Source organism: Gorilla gorilla, chromosome 15, assembly GCF_029281585.2.
Source record: "Gorilla gorilla gorilla isolate KB3781 chromosome 15, NHGRI_mGorGor1-v2.1_pri, whole genome shotgun sequence".
Lineage (NCBI taxonomy): Eukaryota > Metazoa > Chordata > Mammalia > Primates > Hominidae > Gorilla > Gorilla gorilla.
The window spans coordinates 93,295,707-93,317,702 of NC_073239.2; the positions used below are offsets into that span (position 1 = coordinate 93,295,707).

At 48.0% G+C, this 21,996-nt stretch overlaps 1 protein-coding gene across 1 annotated transcript in view; it reads left to right on the forward strand.

Annotated features, from left to right (window-relative positions):
• The window catches only part of ESRRB (estrogen related receptor beta), a 127,433-nt gene that overhangs the window by 58,628 nt on the left and 46,809 nt on the right, over nucleotides 1–21,996 (forward strand). Inside the window, exon 2 of the mRNA XM_063698048.1 lies at nucleotides 5,960–6,369. Within this exon, the coding sequence (XP_063554118.1) occupies nucleotides 5,960–6,369 (410 nt within the window). The remainder of the gene's footprint in view (nucleotides 1–5,959; nucleotides 6,370–21,996) is intronic.

Below are 21,996 nucleotides of genomic sequence, written 5' to 3' on the forward strand. Positions count from 1 at the left end.
GCCTTTAAGTGTTGATTTTGCCCTCTACCACTAATATTTAACATCGGGTAGCCATACGATTCATGATCTACTTCAGGGAGAGAAGTGGGGGCGGTGATGGTAATGACACTGGGCCAGCAGTAGGACCGAGATTGCTCAGGGCCAACTGGGAGGTATGGATACCTAATTTTTAAATGTCTTAAATTCCTTACATTCTCAACATGCCCCCTTCTCATCAAAGAAGCTGACAATTAGTACTGACAACAGTAACAAAACATTCCTTCCCCACGTCACAGCCTCCAAGTCCAGGAGGGCGTGCTTTGTTTACAAGGTAGCTGGTGCTGCCTGAAGGTGTTCATGAAGGCACCCCTGCTCCACCCAGTCCTCTACCCTTCACGGCCAATTTTCCTGAAAGAATTGTCTGCATTCACTACTTTCAGCCATTGCAATGAGGCTTCTGTCCCCACCATGCAGTAACCCGGCTGTGGTGAATGTCCCCAGCCACTTCCTGACTGCTAAGTGCAGGGATACTTGCCCCTTCTCACTCCACCTGACCTTATAGGATGGAATCTGCTGCCCACCGCCCTTCTAGATGGCTCTGCTCATCCCATTTCCATGACGTGCTCTATTTTTTCCTTTTCCCACACCTCTGGTTACATCTTCTCTGTCTTCTTGGACTTCTTTCCCTCTGTCCTGCCTTTATATATATATATATTTTTTGAGACGGGGTCTCTGTCACCCAGGCTGGAGTGCAGTGGCACAATCTCGGCTCACTGCAGCCTCTGCTTCCTGTGTTCAAGCAATTCGCCTACCTCAGCCTCCCCAGTAGCTGGGATTACAGGCATGTGCCACCACGCCTGGCGTGAGCCACTGCACCTGGCCTGCCTTTAAATTTTTCATTCGAATGAATGAACACATGAGGTCCTGGGGGATAAGGACAGATGGAGGGAGTGGGCAGGTCTCCCAGAGGGTCTGGCCTCTCCAGCAACTTTCTTCCCCCTGCCTGGTGCATCAGGAAACAGGCAGCCCAGAGAGCACTGTGCCTCTCTCCCCCTCTGCTTCCAGAGAGTTCTCTATTCTGACACTTTATAGGTTAAGAAATAACAGCGAAGCTGGGGGTGGTGGCCCATCCTGTAATCCCAGCACTTTGGGAGGTAAAGGCGGGGGATCACTTGAGGTCAGGAATTCAAAACAAGTCTGGCTAGCATAGCGAACCCCTGTCTCTACCAAAAAAAAAACAGAATACAAAAATTAGCCAGGCGTGGAGTCACGCGCCTGTAATCCCAGCCTCTCAGGAGGCTGAGGCAAGAAAATCGCTTCAAACCAAGAGGCAGAGGTTGCAGTGAGCCAAGATTGCACACCTGCACTCCAGCCTGGGCGACAGAGCCAGACTCTGTCTCAAAAAAAAAAAAAAAAGAAAAGAAAAAAAGAAAAAGAAAAAGAAAGAGCAGTGACAGGATTCCAGGGTTTGGAACTCTGGGTGGCAGTCAGACATTGTCTGCATTTTGGGGGGTTGGAAAGATGAGGTCCCTGCCTGGAGCAGCTCTTGCCCAGGCCTGGTAGCAGAGAGGCAGAGTGCTGTGAAGCAAGGAACGTGGACCTGCAGTCAGGTTCGGACTGCAGCTTCTCCCAGGACTCAAGTGAATGGGACAGGCTCCGAGCTCCAGCCTTTTCCTTCTGTAAGGTGGGGATAGGAGGGCAGAGCGGACAGGCTGTGAGGATTAAATAAGATGGCACGGAAGAAGGTGTCTCACATGCAGCTGGGGCCTGATGGGCAGCCGCTAGTATCGCCCAGCCTCTGAGAGGGGAAGTTGGGTGGCTCCTGAGAGTGAGGAAAACATGCAGAAGAGCCTGGAAAGAATTTCAACCCAGAAAAGAAGCTGTGGCCTTCTGGGGGTCTTCATATAATGTGAAAATATGAAGAATGAGAGAATGAATGAAGCAAGACCAGAGGCACCGCAGCAGTGCCTCCATCAGCATGGCACCCGCAGGGCCATTTCTGGCGCTCTGTGCACTTGTGTTGGCTTAGTGTCTGTTGTTCCTACGAAAGTATGAGCATCTTGAGATCGTGAGCTGTGCCTGTCGTGTTCCCATTATCTGGCCAGCACTTGGCACATAGTAGGTGCAAAAAATACACATTGACAGTTCCTGGAAAAGGCATGCTGAGGAGGCCAAAATAATAGTTATGGAAATGAGGCGGGGTGTGGTGGCTCACGCCTGTAATCCCAGCACTTTGGGAGGCCAAGGCAGGCGGATCACCTGAAGTCAGGAGTCCGAGACCAGCCTGGCCAACATGGTGAAACCCTGTCTCTACTAAAAATACAAAAATTAGTCAGTCGTGGTGGCGGGAGCCTGTAATTCCAGCTTCTCAGGAGGCTGAGGCAGGAGAATCACTTGAACCCAGGAAGCAGAGGTTGCAGTGAGCCGAGATCACGCCATTGCATTCTAGGCTGGGTGACACAGTGAGACTCCATCTCAAAAACAAAAAACAAACAAACAAAAAAACATGGAAATGAGGAAGCTGGAGGACTAAAATTACTAGATCCTCCTGAGTTGGGACTCAGGCTCTAAATTAATAGCGGGCTTCCTGTACCAACCCTGATAGTTAATCGCGGGCTTCCCGCACCAACCCTGATAGAGTTAATAGCGGGCTTCCCTCACCAACCCTGATAGAGGCCAGCATCTGCTTTGCTTCCCTCTCAGCCCTGAGGGTCTTCATCCAGGGCCTGGAGGTGGGGCCCAGACACTGCAGGATGCAGGATGCTTTGCACCCTTCTGAATCAAGGAGGGGAGCAGAAGAGGAAACCAAGGGTTGGGAAGCAAACCGCCGCCTGCTCTGGTGTCCTTCAGGGTTGTCCAGCCATGAGACGGGTGCAGGGAGGCAGTTGGGAAAATTGTAGCTGGGAGCTTTCCATTTACTTTCCTTGGGGCAAATGGCTCTTATCCATCAAGGCACAGATCTGAAACAGGTGACACAGAGTACTTGGTCACTACATCATCGCTGCTGTAATTACTGTTTATGTCAAGTGTATCTCCTGAGATCTCTGGAGCCCTCTGCAGCCTGGGGAAGGTTTGGGCTGAAGGCCCCTGGGATCTGGGAGCTGTGTTGCTCAGCAGGGTTTTTCACAGCGCCCTAGGGTGTTCCTGTGAGAAGCAAAACCTAAAGCGGCCATCAGGAAAGCAGGAGGGGATTAAAAGTTAGGGTGTGGTCAGCTCTATTCTGCCTGCCTCGTGGAAGGGTGCCTGAGGAGCAAGGTGCGCCCCTGCCGGCTCATCACATGCCCCTGCAGCTGATGGCCTGCCAGGCTGATGGTCTTTCCTGGGGACTCCACTGGTGGTTGGGAAGAAGGTGTGTGGCAGTGCCCAGGGAGATGATCACAGAGATGTAGAAGGGCCTGGAGGAGATTCTCAACCAGGGGACTGGGGCTTATAGGAGGGTGTCTCCGAGGACTCAGGGACATTCCACAGGAAACAGAAGAGACCCAGGAGTCTCTGTCTTCACACACTGCATTTTGCGAGTTGGTGAACTTCTGGAGAGTAGGAGCTTTATGTTATCGTTTATCTTTGTGTCTGTAGCTCCCAGCTTCTGGTCTATGGGAAAGTGAGTTCCTTGACTCCAGCCATAGTCAATGGCAGCCCCTCAGGAGGGGCTAATTAATTAATTAATCAATTTTTGAGACAGAGTCTTGCTCTGTCGCCCAGGCTGGAGTGCAGCAGCCCGATCTCGGCTCACTGCAACTTCTGCCTCTTAAGTTCAAGTGATTCTCGTGCTTCAGCCTCCCGAGTGGCTGAGACTACAGGCCGGCACCACCATGCCCAGATAATTTTTGTATTTTTTGTAGAGACGGGCTTTCACCATGTTGGCCAGGCTGGTCTTGAACTCCTGACCTCAAGTGATCCACCCACCTCAGCCTCCCAAAGTTCTGGGATTACAGGCATGAGCCACCACGCCCAGCCAGGAGGGCTTAATTTGTATTAATCATTAATGAGACCAGGGACAGTGGAGGCCTCTCCCCATCATAAGGTTGCACAGACACATTTTGTGGCATTGCTATTTGGCCATGAGTTGCAAGATGCTAGTGGGCTCTGTGGGTGTGATAAGAGGGAGAGACCCTCCCTGCCACCCAAGAGTCGTCTTTCCATTGGCAGGCTGTCCTATGACCTCCCTATCCTTTGCTCCTCTGCAAGATCTTTCCCTTTTTCCTTTCACCTGCTCCAGGCATAAGCATGAGCCTCCTCTCTACCTCCATAGGGGGAGGCTCAGGGAGTGAGGCAGCCTGTCAAGGACAGGGACAGATCAACACCACCCAGGCCACCATCAGACCCAATCCTGGCTGGAATGTGACCCACAGCTGGGTTTCCCTGAACACACACCTTAATCTCCCAGGTGTGAGCTCAGCTGTCTTTCTTGTCCCTGTTGAGAGAAGGACAAGTCCTCTCCCTTCATCCTGGGAGCTGGGATATGGGAGGGGAACACCCTTGCCCACCTTCTCCTCCACCAGCATGGCCGGGGTGGAGGGGCTTGGTTTACAGGAAACATTCTGTTATCCCACACAGTGATCTTGCCATACTGGTAATTCACCTGGACTTTGTGGGTGGGTGGGGAGGCTCAGTGGGTAGAAATAGCTGGGGGATGATCAGGGTTGGGGTTAGAATGCTCCCTCAAGCTTTCCAATGGAGACATGTCTCTTGGGGGACAGGCAGGCTGGGTAGAAGCTGGCTACTCGGGGTCTAGGAAGGGAAATGAGAGAGGGAGGGTTTGGGAGCCACCTTCCAGACATGCCTTCTGGTACCAAGCCTGGACCAGTGGCAAAACCCAAAGGGCAGCCAATCTGGCTGGTACCTTTGCCACAGGATTCCTTCTTGAATCAGCCAAATAACCTGTTGCCTCTGGTTCCGATCTTAGTGAAGGTAGGGGTCCCAGGGAAGCTCCAAGCCAGGTCACTGTACTTAAAGTCTCTGGGCCAAAGCTGTACTGCCAAGACTGTTACATTGTAGCCATTGGCTGGGTGCAGTGGCTCACACCTGTAATCCCAACAGTTTGGGAGGCCGAGGCGGGTGGATCACCTAAGGTCAGGAGATCGAGACCAGACTGGTCAATATGGTGAAATCCTGTGTCTCTATTAAAAATATAAAAATCAGCTGTGCATGACGGCGGGTGCCTGTAATCCCAGCTACTTCGGAGGCTGAGGCAGGAGAATCGCTTGAACCCAGGAGGTGGAGGTTGCAGTGAGCCGAGATTGGGCCATTGCACTCCAGCCTAGGCGACGGAGCGAGACTCCATCTCAAAAAAAAAAACAAAACTTGTAGCCATTGTGTATTATTGTTATGCAGGAAGGTTGGCCAAACATTTTGGCTGACTAGTTTCCATCTTGTGTCACCCTCAAACTAGAAATTTGCAAAGCACTAGGGTGCCTAATCTGAAGATTTTTTGTTTGTTTGTTTTTGAGATAAGGTGGTACTCTACCACCCATGCTGGAACATAGGGGTGCGATCATAGCTCACTGCAGCCTTAAACTCCTGGGCTCAAGCAATCCTCCCTCCTCAGCTCCTGAGTAGCTGGGACTACAGGCATACACCATCATGCCAGGCTAATTTTTTTTTTTTTTTTTTTTTTTAACAGATGGGGTCTCCCTATGTTGCCCAGGCTGGTCTCAAACTCCTGGCTTCAAGCGATGATCCTCCCCGCTCAGGCTCTCAAAGTGTTGGGATTTACAGGTGTGAGCCACCACACCTGGTCCGCTGAAGTTTATTGATCAAAATAAAGTTTCTTTGAGGCCTCCGAAGGTTTTGGAGGTAATGCCAGAAACTTGCTCCCGGCTGTGCGGAGGGGAGACCAGCTGACCTTCTCCACCATTGTTTTATAGCACCAAAGCCTTAGCATAGAGCCCTTCCCAGCCACCCTACCTGCGGGGCTGGACCCGCCCACCACACCCACCGCACCTTGCTGGGGCTGTGACTTCCCGATTTGTGTCCACAGGCTGCTGAACAGGATGTCCTCGGACGACAGGCACCTGGGCTCCAGCTGCGGCTCCTTCATCAAGACCGAGCCGTCCAGCCCGTCCTCGGGCATCGATGCCCTCAGCCACCACAGCCCCAGTGGCTCGTCCGACGCCAGCGGCGGCTTTGGCCTGGCCCTGGGCACCCACGCCAACGGTCTGGACTCGCCACCCATGTTTGCAGGCGCCGGGCTGGGAGGCACCCCATGCCGCAAGAGCTACGAGGACTGTGCCAGCGGCATCATGGAGGACTCGGCCATCAAGTGCGAGTACATGCTCAACGCCATCCCCAAGCGCCTGTGCCTCGTGTGCGGGGACATTGCCTCTGGCTACCACTACGGCGTGGCCTCCTGCGAGGCTTGCAAGGCCTTCTTCAAGAGGACCATCCAAGGTGCGTGGTGGGCCTCAAGGAGCCTGGGCGCAGGGTTGGGGGTGGCAGCCGTGCCTGCGGGTCCGGCAGAAGCCCTAGGAATTCCCAGAGACTGCCAATTCTGGGCGCTGTTGGAGCGGTACTTCTGTGGGGCGCCTTTTCCCTTGCTCAGGGCTTCTCATTCTGGCACTGGACAGCTGCAAGACTGTTGTTGAGATGACATGCGTTCCCCACCCCCTCAGCTCCCCCATGCAGAGCCCCAGAAAACCAAAAGAAAATCCACAGGAATGCCAAACCCTGGGTGCTTCTCACTGGTATGGAGTACACTGTCAAATGTGTGTCGCTCAAAAAGTTTATTTTGTGCGGGGGAAAAATATAACATAATTTGCCCTGCAATTCCAGACTTATGGGACATAGAAAGCGTCCCTCACCTTGTTTTTGTCTTACTTATACAAGTAAAACGCCAGATGTGGTGACTCATGCCTGTAATCCCAGCACTTTGGGAGGCCAAGGCCAGAGGATAGCTCAAGGCCAGGAGTTGAGACCAGCCTGGACAACGCAGTAAGACCCCATCATTATTATTATTTTTTTTAATTAATGCATGGTGGCACACACCTCTAGTCCCAGCTACTTGGGACGCTGAGGCTGCAGTGACCTGTGATGGCACCACTGCCTTCCAGCCTGGAAGACAGAGCAAGACCCTGTCTCAAAATAATAATAATAATATGTGAGTATTTTCTCATTGTAGAAGACTCAGACCTGTTGGAATCAGGACAGGAGCTCATCCTGTCTGGATCCCAGTTTAACCTATTTTTAAGACCGACCTTCCTTCATTCCTTCCTTCCTTTCTTCCTTCCTTGCTTCCTCCCTTCCTCTCTCTCTCTCTCTCTCTCAACCCATCCTGTCTGGATCCCAGTTTGACCTATCTTTTAAGACCTGTATTTTCTTTCCTTCCTTCCTTCCTTCCTTCCTTTCTCTCTCTCTTTCTTTTTCTTTCTCTCTCTCTTTCTCTCTCTCTCTCTTTCTTTCGATGAGAGTCTTGGGCCAGGCACACTGACTCAAGTCTGTAATCCCAGCACTTTGGGAGGCCAAGGTGGGCCTTGAGGTCAGGAGTTCAAGACTAGCCTGGCCAACATGGTGAAACCCCATCTCTACTAAAAATACCAAACAAACAAACAAAAAATCAGCCGGGTGTAGTGTCAAATGCCTGTAATCTCAGCTACTAGGGAGGCTGAGACAGGAGAATCGCTTGAACCCGGGAGGTGGAGGTGTCAGTGAGCCAAGATTGGGCCGCTGCACTCAGGCCTGGGTGACAGAGTGAGACTCCATCTCAAAAAGAGAGAGAGATAAGGGTCTTGCTATGTTGCCCAGGCTGGAGTGCAGTGGCTATTCATAGGCACAATTATTGCACACTGCAGCCATGAACTCCTGGGCTCAAGCCATCCTACCATCTCAGCTTCTCAAGTAGCTAGAACGACAGTTCCACACCCATAAGCTTTTTATCAATACATTTACATATCACCTGAGTCACATTCCAATGGCCATGGGGGTGGCAGCCTCTTTCTGTGGGTACTAGAGTCAATCACTCTGACAAAGGAGTGCAAGAACCCTGGTGGGTCGCTCTGTAAAGTCACCACGAGGTGAATTGGGGAGAATAAATTGGGGAGAATGGTGGGCCTGCCCCCACAGGGCTGTTATCAAATTCATGGCACAGAGAGACCACTGGGACCACTGGTGCACATCACCACACCCAGTTAATTTTATTTTTAATAGAGATGGAGTCTCACCATGTTGCCCAGGCTGGTCTCGAACACCTGGGCTCAAATGATCCACTTGGGCCCACTTTGGCCTCCCAAAGTGCTGGGATTACAGGCCTGAGCCACCGTGCCTCGCCGATAGCTGTGACTGTTAATTGCATCAGGCCCTGGGTAGAGCACTTTCATTCAGTTAGTCAAGTATCTGTTGAGCACCTACAAAGCACCAAGCCAGGCTGTAGGTGCTGGTGATAGGATAGACAAAATCCCTACTCATGCAGGTCACTGCGATGAGCTGGTGCCATCCAACTGGCACAGAAACTGCAGACCAGACAGGAGAACACCCAGGAACCACCCATCCTACCCCTGCATCAGATCCCTTTCCAGGGCCCTGCCTCACTGTCCCCAGAATGTACCTACCCCATTCATTTCCCTTTTAGAAGAGGCAGGCTAAGCTTCCCCGGGATGATTCTGTTTATTCAACAAATATTTATGTGTTTAAGTTTCTTCAGATGGCAATCTATTTATGAAACCAATTGAAGACATTAAGATTGGATATATTTCCACTTCCACATATGAGTTGAGATGGTGTGGTGCATTGGCTGACCACCAGGGCTCCTGGTCAGAGAGTTCCATCGTCCCCTTATAGCTGCACCTTGGGCATGCTCCCTGTTTCTCTCTGTGCTTCAGTTACTTCATCTAAAAAGTGAGATATCAGCTGGGCGTGGTGGCTCACACCTGTAATCCCAGCATTTCAGGAAGCTGAGGAGGGTGGATCACTTGGGGTCAGGAGTTCCAGACCAGCCTGGCCAACATGGTGAAACCCTGTCTCTACTAAAAATACAAGAATTAGCCAGGCATGGTGGCAGGTGCCTGTAATCCCAGCTGCTTGGGAGGCTGAGGCAGAAGAATCACTTAAACCTAGGAGGCAGAGGGTGCAGTGAGCCGAGATGGCACCACTGCATTCCAGCCTGGGCAACAGAGCAAGATCCTGTCTCAAAAAAAAAATAATAAAAATTTAAAAAATAAAAATAAAAAGTGAGATATTGTTCCTACCTTATAGAGCTGTTAAGAAGCTTACGTGAGTTAATATATATAAAGCACTTAGAATATTGCCTAGCACCTAGTAAGTGCCAAACAAATGTTTGTAATTATTATTTTAACTTTAACAATGTGATTTAAGACATATTATTATGAAAACAACAGACACATTTATCTTATAGAATAAGCTTTTGTAATCTACATATATTTAAATAAAACAATAATTGTTTTGATCTAACAGGACTCAGATTATTTTAGCTATTTTAGTTATAAATTTCTTTTTTCTTTTCTTTTTTTTCTTTTTTTTTTTTTTTTTTTTTGAGACAGAGTCTCACTCCGTCACCCAGGCTGGAGTGCAGTGGCATGATCTTGGCTCACCGCAACCTCCACCTCCTGGGTTCAGGTGATTCTCCTGCCTCAGCCTCCCAAGTAGCTGGGATTACGGGTGCTGGCCACAATACCCGGCTAATTTTTTGTATTTTTAGTAGAGATGTGGTTTCACCATGTTGGCTAGGCTGGTCTCAAACTCCTGACCTCAAGTGATCCACCCGCCTCTGCCTCCCAAAGTGCTGGGATTACAGGCATGAGCCACCGCGCCCGGTCATAAAGTGATTTATTTCTTAAATGAGCCCTTTTAAAAAAATAAACATGATAAAAAATTCTAGCAGTGCAAAACAGTAGAGCACGTTTTCCTGAAACCCCAGACCTCAGTTTTCTTAACTATCCCAGAAGGACCCCTTTACCATCTTTGTCAAGCAAATATTTTTTGAGCATCGTCTTTATCAGGCACTGTGCTGGCCTCCAGGACATAAAAATGAATGCACCCTGGTCTCTGCCCACTTTATACACCCTGAGTCTGAGTCTGGGGGAAGGCCCTGGGATCTCTGTATTTGAAAAGCACTGCATGGTGATGCTGTCTCTTGCCTCAGCCGAGAATGGGAACCTCCAGTCTGATGGTTTTTACACAAATCATCAGATATTTGACAAACATAAAATGTTTAAGTCAACTGAAGTTACCAAGATAACAACATTTTTCTTTCTAAATTGGAAGGTGGTCTTGGAGAGGTTGCCATTATTTTAGACTCTTTGAGGTCAGTTTTTGAAGAATTGCTTGTTAGAAGACGGTCACATTTTCTTCTTCTCACCATGTTGTTCTTAGATGGGCTGGAGAGTTTTGAATCACATTTTTTGAAAGCAGAGGTTAATGTGTGTAAACTCAGAAATCCTATTGCATGCTTGACAGAGGCCCAGGTGTCTACGAATGTTCTCAGCAAGTCAGGAGTCCACATGAAAGATTCGTAAATAGTCTTAATTACTTGCTACCGCGAATAGGATAATGATCTCTTCGTAGAAGTCAAAAGACAAACAGCAGCATTTGTGCAGTTGGAACTGAACTGCTGCAGCCTCTTCTCTTTCCACAAGGAGAGTTTCAAGTTCGTAACCAGAAAGAGGTTTATATTCAGGACAGGGAAAAGTAAACTCAAGGCTGACAGATTGCTGTGGTTATTTTATTAACTCTTTGGTTTTGTTCTAACAAAGATTTAGGTTTTGTTGTTGTTTTTTTTTTGAGACAGAGTCTCGCTCTGTTGCCCAGGCTGGAGTGCAGTGATCTCACTGCAACCTCCACCTCCCAGCTCAGCTTCCCAAGAAGCTGGGATTACAAGCCTGTGCCACCACGCCCGACTAATTTTTGTATTTTTAGTAGAGACGGGGTTTCGTCATGTTGGCCAGGCTGGTCTCGAATTCCTGACCTCAAGTGATCCTCCCACCTTGACCTCCCAAAGTGCTGGGATTATAGGCATGAGCCACCATACTCAGCCAGATTTTGTTGTTTCTAAACGTAGCAACTGTAGAAAATCTGGAAAACTAGGAAAAGTACAGAGAGGAGAAAAATGACCTAGAATTGGACAACCACAGAGACAAACTCAGAACTCAGTGAGCATTCTTTGAGTCCCTCTCTGAGTAAGGTGCAGAGGGGGAGCAGGAGAGAAAGGGACGTGGTTCTGTCCCTAAGAAGCTGGAATCTGTTGTGGGTTTCTTTTTGTTTTGTTTTTGTAGAGATGAGGCCTTGCTATGTTGCCCAGGCTGCTCCCAAACTCCTGGCCTCAAGCAATTCTCTTGCCTCAGCCTCTCAGAGTGCTTAGGATTAGAGGGAGGAGCCACTGCGCCTGTCCCAGGTAGCTGCAATCTACTGCTTAGTGCCCATGAGTCTACAGGCGTAGCACTGTGCTCCAAACCAGGACATAGTCTCCTAAGCACCTAATATTCAGGTCATTTTTTTTTTAAGTCCTATTATGTGGACAGAGGGCTTAAGTCATGGAATGAGCCATTCACGAGTGCCTGTAAATGCTTGGAAAGCTCTGAAAATTGGGCCAGGTGTGGTGGCTCCTGCCTGTAATGGTAGCACTTTGGGAGGCTGAGGCAGGAGGATCCCTTGAAGCCAGGAGTTCCAGCCCAGCCCAGCTTGTGTAACAAAGCGAGACCCTCATCTCTACAATAAATTTTTAAAAAATTAGCTAGGTATGGTGGCTCGTGCCTGTAATCCCAGCTTCTTGGGAGGCTGAAGTGGGAGGATTGCTTGAGCCCAGGAGTTTGGAGGCTGCAGTGAGCTATGATCCTGCCACTATACTCCAGCCTGGGCAACAGAGCTGGAGTTTCTTTAAAAAAAAAAAAAAAAAGCAGCCAGGTGCGGTGGCTCACACCTGTAATCGCAGCACTTTGGGAGGCCAAGGCAGGTGGATTACCTAAGATCAGGACCAGCCTGGCCAACAGGATGAAACCCCGTCTCTACTAAAAAATACAAAAATTAGCTGGGTGTGGTGGCGCATGCCTGTAATCCCAGCTACTCGAGAGGCTGAGACAGGAGAATTGCTTGAACCCGGGAGGCAGAGGTTGCAGTGAGATCTTGCCATTGCACTCCAGCCTGGGCAACAAGAGCAAAACTCTGTCTCAAAAAAAAAAAAGAAAGAAAGAAAGAAAAGAAAAGCTCTGAAAATCATGTTAATCGTGTTACCTCACACCCTGCCTCTTCCTTAGATCACTTCCTTCTGCTCAATCCAATGGTTGTACTAATATGGGAAGAAATTTTGCAGAAACAAAGATGTCATGATAGATTTAGGGAGAAAGACTAAGACCGAGTCATTCCTTCTCCACCAATCTTTTTTTTTTTTTTGAGACAGAGTCTCGCTCTGTCACCCAGGCTGGAGTTCAGTGGAGCGATCCTGGCTCACTGCAACCTCCGCCTCCCAGGCTTAAGCAATTCTCCTGCCACAGCCTCCCAAGATAGCTGGGATTACAGGCGTGCACCACCACACCCGGCTAATTTTTGTATTTTCAGTAGAGACAGGGTTTCACCATGTTGGTCAGGCTGGTCTCCAACTCTTGATCTCAAGTGATCCACCCACCTCAGCCTCCCAAAGTGTTGGGATTACAGGCATGGGCCACTGTGCCCAACCCACCAATCTTTATTGAGCCCTCACTATGTGCTTGGCTGGTAGTACAATGGCGGGGGAGGGAAGAGGGGGAAGATGGGCAAACTACAGCCTGTAAGCCGGCCACCCTTGGTTGTATAAATCAAGTTTTGTTGGAACACAGCCACACCTATTTGTTTGTATATTGTCTATGGCTGCTTGAGCGTTACAACAGCAGAGCTGAATAGTTGCAATAGTGATGGCCTGATCCACAAAACCTGAAACACTCCTCTGCACTACATTGAACCAGGCAGATTCAGTCCCCTGGCTCTCAGAGACCTATAATCAACTCCTAGTAGTGCATGTTAGTGTTTATTCCAACCCTGCCCAATTCTATGCTATGAAAGGGAGTTTTTTTTTCTGTTGTTCGTTTTTTGTTTGTTTGTTTGTTTTTTTGTCGCTGGGGGTTATGATGACACTCACCGAGAATAGATGAGCTCATAGACAGATGAAGGCACCTTCCTGAAGGAACAGAATGGCTCCAAGTAAGAAGAGATAGACCTCAACCTGATTGCATTTACTTGCATATCTAAAGAAAAAAAAAAATGCCAATTAACAAGGATTGGCCAGCCCTGGAAGCATAGAAAAAACAGACATACTTAGGCAAAGCCACCATTCCTAGGAAAAGGGAGTCTTAGCCTAGGGACAGCCTGATGTGATTAAACATTCCGTTTATCTGATTAATATCTTTCTGGTTAGGATCTAGTTCCCCTGCAGGTCTTCTGCAAGGAGTGAATTTGCAGGTCAGGCAGACAGATCAATTTCTCCTTGTATGTGTGCTCTCTTTGCATGGCATCCCTGAGCTTATACATCAGGTTCCTGAATTTAGGCAATAGGAGTGCCTCTGAGAGATGGAGCCACTTTCTGTGGCTGGAAAAGTCAGCTGCTTCTGGGACTTAGGGCTGAGTGACACTGACTCCACCGTAATGAAAACCTTTGTAATAACCTTGACCCTGTCACCCTGTGTCTCTCTCAGCAATGACTCTGCCTCCTGTTTTATTGAGAAACTAGAACTCCCTCAGCTTCCTGCCGCCAAACCGATGCACTCTCTTCCATGTTCGCAGCTGCTTCCGTTCACTGATTCCGCAGCTATTTCTTGCAACTCACTAACTGCTGGAAGAGATGTCTCCTACCCCAGGCTCAGCTCTTCTCTGGCTTTGAATCCTACCTCCTTCCCTCCTCCTGAGACCCTCTCGCCTATTACCTCCTCTCCTTTGTCTTCCCCTGCTCATTTTCTAAAGTCTCCTTCCTTTCTTCCTTCCTTCTATTAACATTCAACTATCTCTAGTATCTCCAATCTTGTAAAATATATATCTCCTCTACCTTCAGCTTCCTGGTTCTTCCTCTCTTCCTCCTCTCAGTTCTTGACCCAGCTTCTGCGCCCAGCATCTTCCTTCTCATATCCATGGCTTCAGTTGTCTCTGAAATCAGGATGAATGCTAATTCCATAGGTCTTGCTGTCATCCTCTTCCCCAAGCTCCATTCCTTTCACACCTAATGAACATTTCCACTTGGATGCCCCAGAAGCACCCCAGTTGCACGAAGTCTTAAACAGAAGCGGTTTTCCTTCCGTCACCATTTCTCCTTGTGTTCCCAATACAGTGCCTGCATCAGCCCTCCATGTTCAAGCCAGACACCTGGGTCTTACCTTTAACTCTGCTTCCTGTCCCAGCGCCCACCCCCCTACCACCCCGAACTAACATCCCAGTGGCCAAGTCTTGTTCATTCGCCCTCCTTCAGATCACTTGACCCAGCAGCTTGTCTTCCTTCCCCTGCTTCAGCGCAGGCCACCACTGACTCCCACCGCTTCCTACCTGTTCTCCCTGCTGCCAGGCTCAGCCGTTCCCAGCCTGAACACACATCTGACCATGTCTCCCTTCTTTCTTGTGGGGAGAATCAAAGCTCCAGAACATGGCCAAGGACGCCCTCTGGGATTGCCCCACGTTTCATGCCACTCTCTTTTGCATGCTGTGGTCACCCTGATTGCTCTGTTTTCTAGTTACCAGATTTTATTCCATGCTTTCAATTTCTAGACTTTGCATATACTCTTCTCTCTGTTGCACCTACTCCCAACATCTACTCCCAGCTTGTGTCCCTTAGGTCTCCAGTTAGTGGGCATTTCCTCCAGGAAGCCTTCTCTGATTCTCTCCTCTCATTCCTCCTGGATGCCCTGCAAAGGTTCGCCCATCACGCCACCCTTATCCCACTGTATGGTTATTGCCATTTTTTTTGTCTGATACCCCAAGAAGATTACAAGCTCCTAAGGCACAGGGTTACATTTACTTACCTTTTTTTTTTTTTTTTTTTTTGAGACCGAGTCTCCCTCTTGTTGCCCAGGCTGGAGTGCAGTGACGCAATCTCGGCTCACTGCAACCTCCGCCTCCCAGGTCCAAGTGATTCTTCTGCCTCAACCTCCCAAATAGCTGGGATTACAGGCACGTGCCACCATGCCTGGCTAATTTTGTATTTTTTTTTTAGTAGAGACGGGGTTTCACCATGTTGGCCAGACTGCTCTCGAACTCCTGGTCTCAAATGATCTGCCAGCCTCGTCTTCCCAAAGTGCTGGGATCACAGACGTGAGCCACTGCGCCCAGCCCACATTTACTTTGATTTTCACTTAACCCCATGTCCTCTCACAGTACCTGGCATGTAGAAGGTTCTCAGTGTGTCCGAATGCAATGCAATCCCCAAACAAAGTGATCTCCCATTTCCCAGGCAGGACAAACTGAAGAAGTTGGGCCAGTTTGCATATGTGTAAACTTTAAGGGATCTAGGTAAAATAGTCAGATGTCTGCTTATAACAATATATTATTTAGTTATGCTTGTATATTTTAAATTACCTTATGGAAAACAATATATTATTTTTGAAAAGTTGTTTTTCTACACATATTTTGTGAAGGAAGGCTTATCAAATGAATCTTTGATACAAATGTCTTTGTTTTCCTTCTCTAGAGTTTTTTGAGTCATTTAACAGCGTTTCAGTGTGCTGCCTTCATTTCCATCAGTTAATTGAAATTTTATGAGAATGTATGCGCTGCTATCCCTAAATTTTTTTTATTTTAAGCCATAAGTATACGTCCTACACCATAAGGGGAGTTCTTTTTTTATTTGTGTTGACTTATGATCAGGATATCCACAATGTATCAGGTACATACTGCTTTTGACACCCAACACTTGTAAGATTATTTTCCTGGGAATAACTAAATTTGTGTTAAATTTCTTTACTCCCAGGCCAGGCATGGTGGCTCATGCCTGTAATTCCAGCACTTTGGGAGGCCGAGGCGGGTGGATCACTTGAGGCCAGGAGTTGAAGACCAGCTGGCCAACATGGCGAAACCCCATCTCTACTAAAAACACAAAACTTAGCTTGGCATGGTGGCACATGCCTGTAATCCCAGCTACTTGGGAGGCTGAGGTACAAGAATTGTTTGAACCCGGGAGGCGGAAGTTGCAGTGAGCCAAGATCACACACTGCACTCCAGCTTGGGTGACGGAGCAAGACTCAGTCTCAAAAAAAAAAAAAAGAAAAAAAGTTTATTTTTATTTACTCCCTTTGTAGTGATTCACTCAGGCAAGTAGCATTGATTGAGGTCTTCTTAGGACCATGTGTCTTCCCAAATTTTAGATTGTTGTTCAGTACAAAGTGATTGACTTAATAGCACCTCTGATGTGAGAACTTGTAAAGACTCAAATCATAAGCAATTTTCTCTCTTTTTTTCTTTCTTTTTTTTTTTTTTGGTTCTTGGGACAGGGTCTTGCTCTGTTGCCCAGGCTCAGTGCAGAGACATGATCATGGCTTACTGCAGCCTCAAACTCCTGGGCTTCTGCCTCAGCCTTCTGAGGAGCTGGAATTACAGGCATGCACCACCATGCCCAGCTAATTTATTTTTTTAAAAAAATTGTAAAGCGGAGTCTCTCTATGTTGCCTACACTGGTCTTGAATTCCTGGGCTCAAGCATTCCTATGGCCCCCACCCTAGTGGGCTTGCATTGTAGGGGGAAGCTGACAATAAATATGATAAATAATGAAGCATGGTGACAGACTGAGACAGGTGTTATGAAGGAGAAAAAACAATGATGAGACCAGAGAGTGACTGAGAAAGGGGGGGTCTCATTTAGAAGGAGGATTAGGGAAGGTTGTGCTAATAAGGTGACTTTTAAAGGAAGCTGAAGCTCATCAAGGAATCCTGGGACCAGCGTTCCAGGCAGAGGAAAAAGCCAGTGTGTTTCAGGACAGCAGGAGGGCCAACATGGCTAGTGTCAGTGAGCAAAGGCAAAGTGGAAGGGGCTGGAGAGGATGAGCAAAGTCTAGGGGCCATGGTGAGGGGTGCACTTGGATTTTTTTCTAGGTAGAGTAGCAGCCGTTGACTAACATGTGATACATGGCCATGAGGGGCTGTACGGTTAGGTAAAGCCAGTCTGCACTCCTCCTTGAGTTCCCAGGGTAGATGGCCAACTTCGCACAGGCCACTGGGAGTCCTTTGAGCAATTCCTGGGTCTCTAACTTAAAACAAGAAGGAACAAGTAAGAAAGAGGCCTGGCACAGTGCTTCCTCTATTCACCTGGGGCCCAGATGCAGGCTTGGAAGAAAACTCCCCTAGGAGAGGGGAAGGGGGATGATTGATGGGTTATTCCACCTTGGGTCGCCTCCAGGTCTTTTGTCCTGGAGAATGCAGCTGGCGGATCTGGATCCTGGATCCCGGGAGGCACAAGACAGGGGTGCGGAGACAAGAGCAGGAGAGGGCAGGAGTCAGGAGCTAGGTGCTGGTCCCGGCCCAGTCACTAGCCAACTGGCTGACCTTGGGCAAGCAAGGACTGAGTTCCTCTGGCCTCAGTTTCCTCATCTCTACAAGAAGAGTCCATTAAACCCACAAAATGTTAGCTATCTGCAGGGCACTGGCAAATGACAGAACAAATCACAATTCCTCTTTTTGGAGACACAGCCAGGATGCCAGTCAGAATGTGGTCAGCCTGTGACTTAGGTGACACATAGAGTCCAGAGAAGGTTCATACCTTCTGGAGGGCAGGGAGGGCTTCCTGGAAGAAGGGACACTTTCTCAGAAGTGGAAGGTAAACATGCTTGGCAGCAAGAGAGGAGGGGGCTCAGTGGTGGATGATGGGCTGGGAAAACAGCATGGCACTGGAGTGCACCAGGCTTCACAGGTCATGGTAAGGAACAATTAAGTAAGGAGTCATATTTAAGATTTGAGGGCTATTTAACCAGGCTTAGAATCTCAGCTTCACAATTTCTTAGTTGTATCACCTTGGGCAAGTGACTTAGCTTTCCTGAGCCTTAATGTCCGTATCAGTAAAATGTGAATAGTTCCTGCCCCTACAGTGTTATTGCAAAAATGAAATGAGACATGCATGTGAGGGTGTAACTAAGTGCCTGGCACATGAAATAAATAGTATTTGTTTTGTTAGTTGTGCTTGGCAATGGGAAGTCATTGAAGGCTTCTGAGCAGGGAATTAATCAGATCTCCTTTCAGCAAGATAATTCAGGCAACAATAGGAACGATGATGTGGAAGCAGGAGAGCTAGGGGCTGGGAGCCCAGTGAGGAAGCAATTTTATTTTATTTTTGTTTTATTTATTTATTTTTGAGACAGAGTCTTGCTATGCTGCCCAGGCTGGAGTGCAGTGGTGCAATCTCGGCTCACTGCAGATTCTCCTGGGTTCAAGCGATTCTTCTGCCTCAGCCTCCCCAGCAGCTGGGATTACAGGTGTGCGCCACCACGCCCAGCTAATTTTTTTTTTTTTTTTTGTATTTTTAGTAAAGACAGGGTTTCACTGTGTTGGCCAGGCTGATCTTGAACTCCTGACCTCGTGACCCTCCTGCCTTGGCCTCCCAAAGTGCCAAAGTGCGGGGATTACAGGCATGAGCCACTGCGCCCAGCAGGAAGAAATTTTTTTTTTTTTTCCCCAAGATGGAGTCTCACTCTGTCACCCAGGCTGGAGTGCAATGTCATGGTCTTGGGTCACTGCAACCTCCGCTTGGGTTCAAATGATTCTCCTGCCTCAGCCTCCCGAGTAGCTGGGACTACAGGTGCATGCCACCACACCTGGCTAATTTTTGTATTTTAAGTAGAAAGGGGGTTTCACTCTGTTGGCCAGGCTGGTCTTAAATTCCTGACCTCATGATCCACCTGCCTTGGCCTCCTGGAGTGCTGGGATTACAGGTGTGAGCCACTACATCCGGCCACAGGAAGCAATTTTAACAGTGCAGTTAGGGCCGTCCAAACCAAGATCAGGGCAAAAGGGCTAGAAGGAGAAGTTAGGCCTGAGGAACTTTCAAAAGTGGATTCAGGCTGGGCACGGTAGCTCACGCTTGTAATCCCAGCACTTTGGGAGGCAGAGGCGGGTAGATTACTTGAGGTCAGGAGTTTGAGACCAGCCTGACCAACATGATGAAACCCCGTCTATACTAAAAATACAAAAATTAGCCAGGCGTGGTGGCTATAATCCCAGCTACTTGGGAGGCTGAGGCTGGAGAATCGCTGGAACCTGGGAGGCAGAGGTTGTAGTGAGCCGAGATCAGGCCATTGCATTCCAGCCTGGGCAACAGAGTGAGACTCTGTCTCCAAAAAAAAAAAAAGGTGGATTCATTATTAAAAGGATAGTGACTGGATTGTGGACGCTAAGGGAAGGAGGACTCTTAGATTTCTAATTTAGGCTACTAGGGAGATGGCAAGGCCATTAGGGGGAAAACATAAATACCCAGAAGGAACAATTTCGTCAGCTGGGAGAGTCAGGGTGGGAAGGAGCATGAGATAATGGATAAAGTTTTGGACATATTAAGTTTGATCAGTTCACAGAGACCCTGGAGAGTTTGGAATTACAGCCCAGAAGCAAAATCTTGAGTGGGGTTTTAAGTCTAAGGAGAGCCTCTAAGACTGTGGTTCTCAAAGTGTGGCCCTCAGGCCAGCAGCAAAGGCTACACCTGGGAGCTTGTTAGAAATGCAAAATTTGGGCCCCACCCCAGACCTACTGAATCTGAGACTGGGGGGCAAGGCCCAGCAATCTGATTTAGCCCTTCAGGTGAGCTTCATTCAAGCTCAAATTTGAGAACTGGTGTTCTAGAGAAAGCTCTTTAGAAGGAGAAGGGTTGAGGGACCCTGCCGAACAGAAGGAGCATAGGAGGGGCCTTGAAAGGAGACTAAGGAGTGCCATATTTCATCAGTTCTAAGATGCACATTTTCTCCAAGTATCATCTCTGAATTGGGCTGCCTGTCACAGTTACCATTGACCAGGTGACAGTCGTTCCCTGGTTGTCACTGCACTCAAATGCACCTCAAAAGTTGCAGAGTAGGGGCCAGTGGCCTGAGACAACAGTGAACACTTTCTTAACAAAGCCCTTGATAGTAGAGAGGATGAGTCTGTGAAAAAAACATGGAAACAATGACTGATCAAAAATGATTCAGAAGAGTTTGAGATGTTTTAGCAATATTTTAACCAATCTGTTTTTCTTGTATTTTCTCTTACGTATGTGTAAGAAGGCTACGGGATCAAATCAAATCTGAAAAAAAGCTCTTTTTTTTTTTTTTTTTTTTGAGACTGGGTCTCGCTCTGTCACCCAGGCTGAAGTGCAGTGGCACAATCTCTGCTCACTGCCACCTCAGCCTCCCTTCAACCTCCCTGGGCTCAAGTGATCCTCCCACCTTGAGCCTCCAAAGTAGCTGGTACCACAGGGGCATGCCACCACACTCAGCTAACTTTTTGTATTTTTGGTAGAGATGGTGTTTCACCATGTTGTCCAGGCTTGTCTTGAATACCTGGGCTCAAGTGATCCACTGGCCGTGGCCTCCCAAAGTGCCTGGATTACAGGTGTGAGCCTAATCGGTGGATTCTTTTTTCTTTCTTGACTGATGGGTAAAATAATGGTACATCTTACCACTGAAAGCATCTTAGTTCATTACAAACCAGGCGACTAAAAAAACAAAAGAAAGCAAGTACTCCAGAGTTGATTAAATACATATCGAAATAGTCAGAGATGTTGCAAGAGTCCCTGCAGAGAGAAGGGAGATGAAATCTAACAAAATAGCCTGTTTTAAGAGGGTGGCAATGGGTGTCTGCTGCTTCAGGAAGGACCAGGAGGAGAAAGACCAAGAGGAGACAATTGCATTTGGTAGCTGAAAGGTCACTGTTGTGGAATTCTAGGATTCTCTGGGTGGGGGCTCTTGCTTTCGATTCATTTGCATTCATTATCTATTCAACAGATATTAATCGATTTCCAGGATTGAGATACTGTACTTGAGATACAGAAATGAAAAACATAATAATCTCCATTCCCAAAAAGCACGCAGTTCAGAAGGGAGGCCCACACGTACACCTGTGATTATGAAACACTAAGGTAGCTGCTTTGAGTGTGGGGATGGGGTGGTGGCGAGAAACATGTGAGCCTATCTGGGGCAGAAGGGAAGAAAGTGTCACCAAGGAGGCCGTGTGAGAGCTGTGGCTCCAAGGATGTGGAGGAGCTGGCCAGGAGGACCAAATGAGGAGTTTCAGGTAGAGGGAGGCATGGGAGGGCTGGGGGCTCCATGAGATCCATGAACTATTATACTTACTGACAGTTCAGATCTGCTGGAGCCTACAAACTGGAGGCCTCAGTGAGAGGGGATTAGGGTGGACAATTTGAAAATGGTCAGATCATAAAGGGCCTGGTAGGCTTTGCCCTGGAGTTTAGATTTTGTTCTCTGCTCTGGGTGGCAAGAGTTGGAGAATTTCTTAAATTTATACTTTAAATTTATTTCTAATTCTTTTCAAAATAAGGTATACAAATAGTTTAAAGAGTATAAAGGAAACATAACTTTTAGGCCAGGCACAGTGGCTCATGCCTATAATCCCAGCAATTTGGGAGGCCAAGGTAGGCGGATCACCAGGAGTTCAAGACCAGCCTGGCCAACATGGTGAGGAGTTTGAGACCAGCCTGGCCAACATGGTGAAACCCTGTCTCTACTAAAAATACAAAAATTAGCCAGGTGTGGTGGCGGGTGCTTGTAATCCCAGCTACTTGGGAGGCTGAGGCAGGAGAATCGCTTGAACCTGGGAGGCGGAGGCTGCAGTGAGCCAAGATTATGCCACTGTCCTCCAGCCTGGGCGACAGAGCGAGACTTTGTCTCAAAAAAAAAAAAAATGTTTTATAATGAAGGATCACAGTCACTGGCACTCTAATTCAGAGTTAACCATTTTAAAAAAAAGTCTCTTCTATTGTTTAGTAATATTGTGATCTTATAGCTATATTTGCTGATGGCAATTTTTACCTTCTTTCTTGACTTGCTGTTATGGAAGATGAGTTAGCTCCAATTACACAACCCATCCCAACACACACACACGATCATCCCGCTGTCCCATATGGTAATATCACAAAATTTTCTATTTTGCCTGT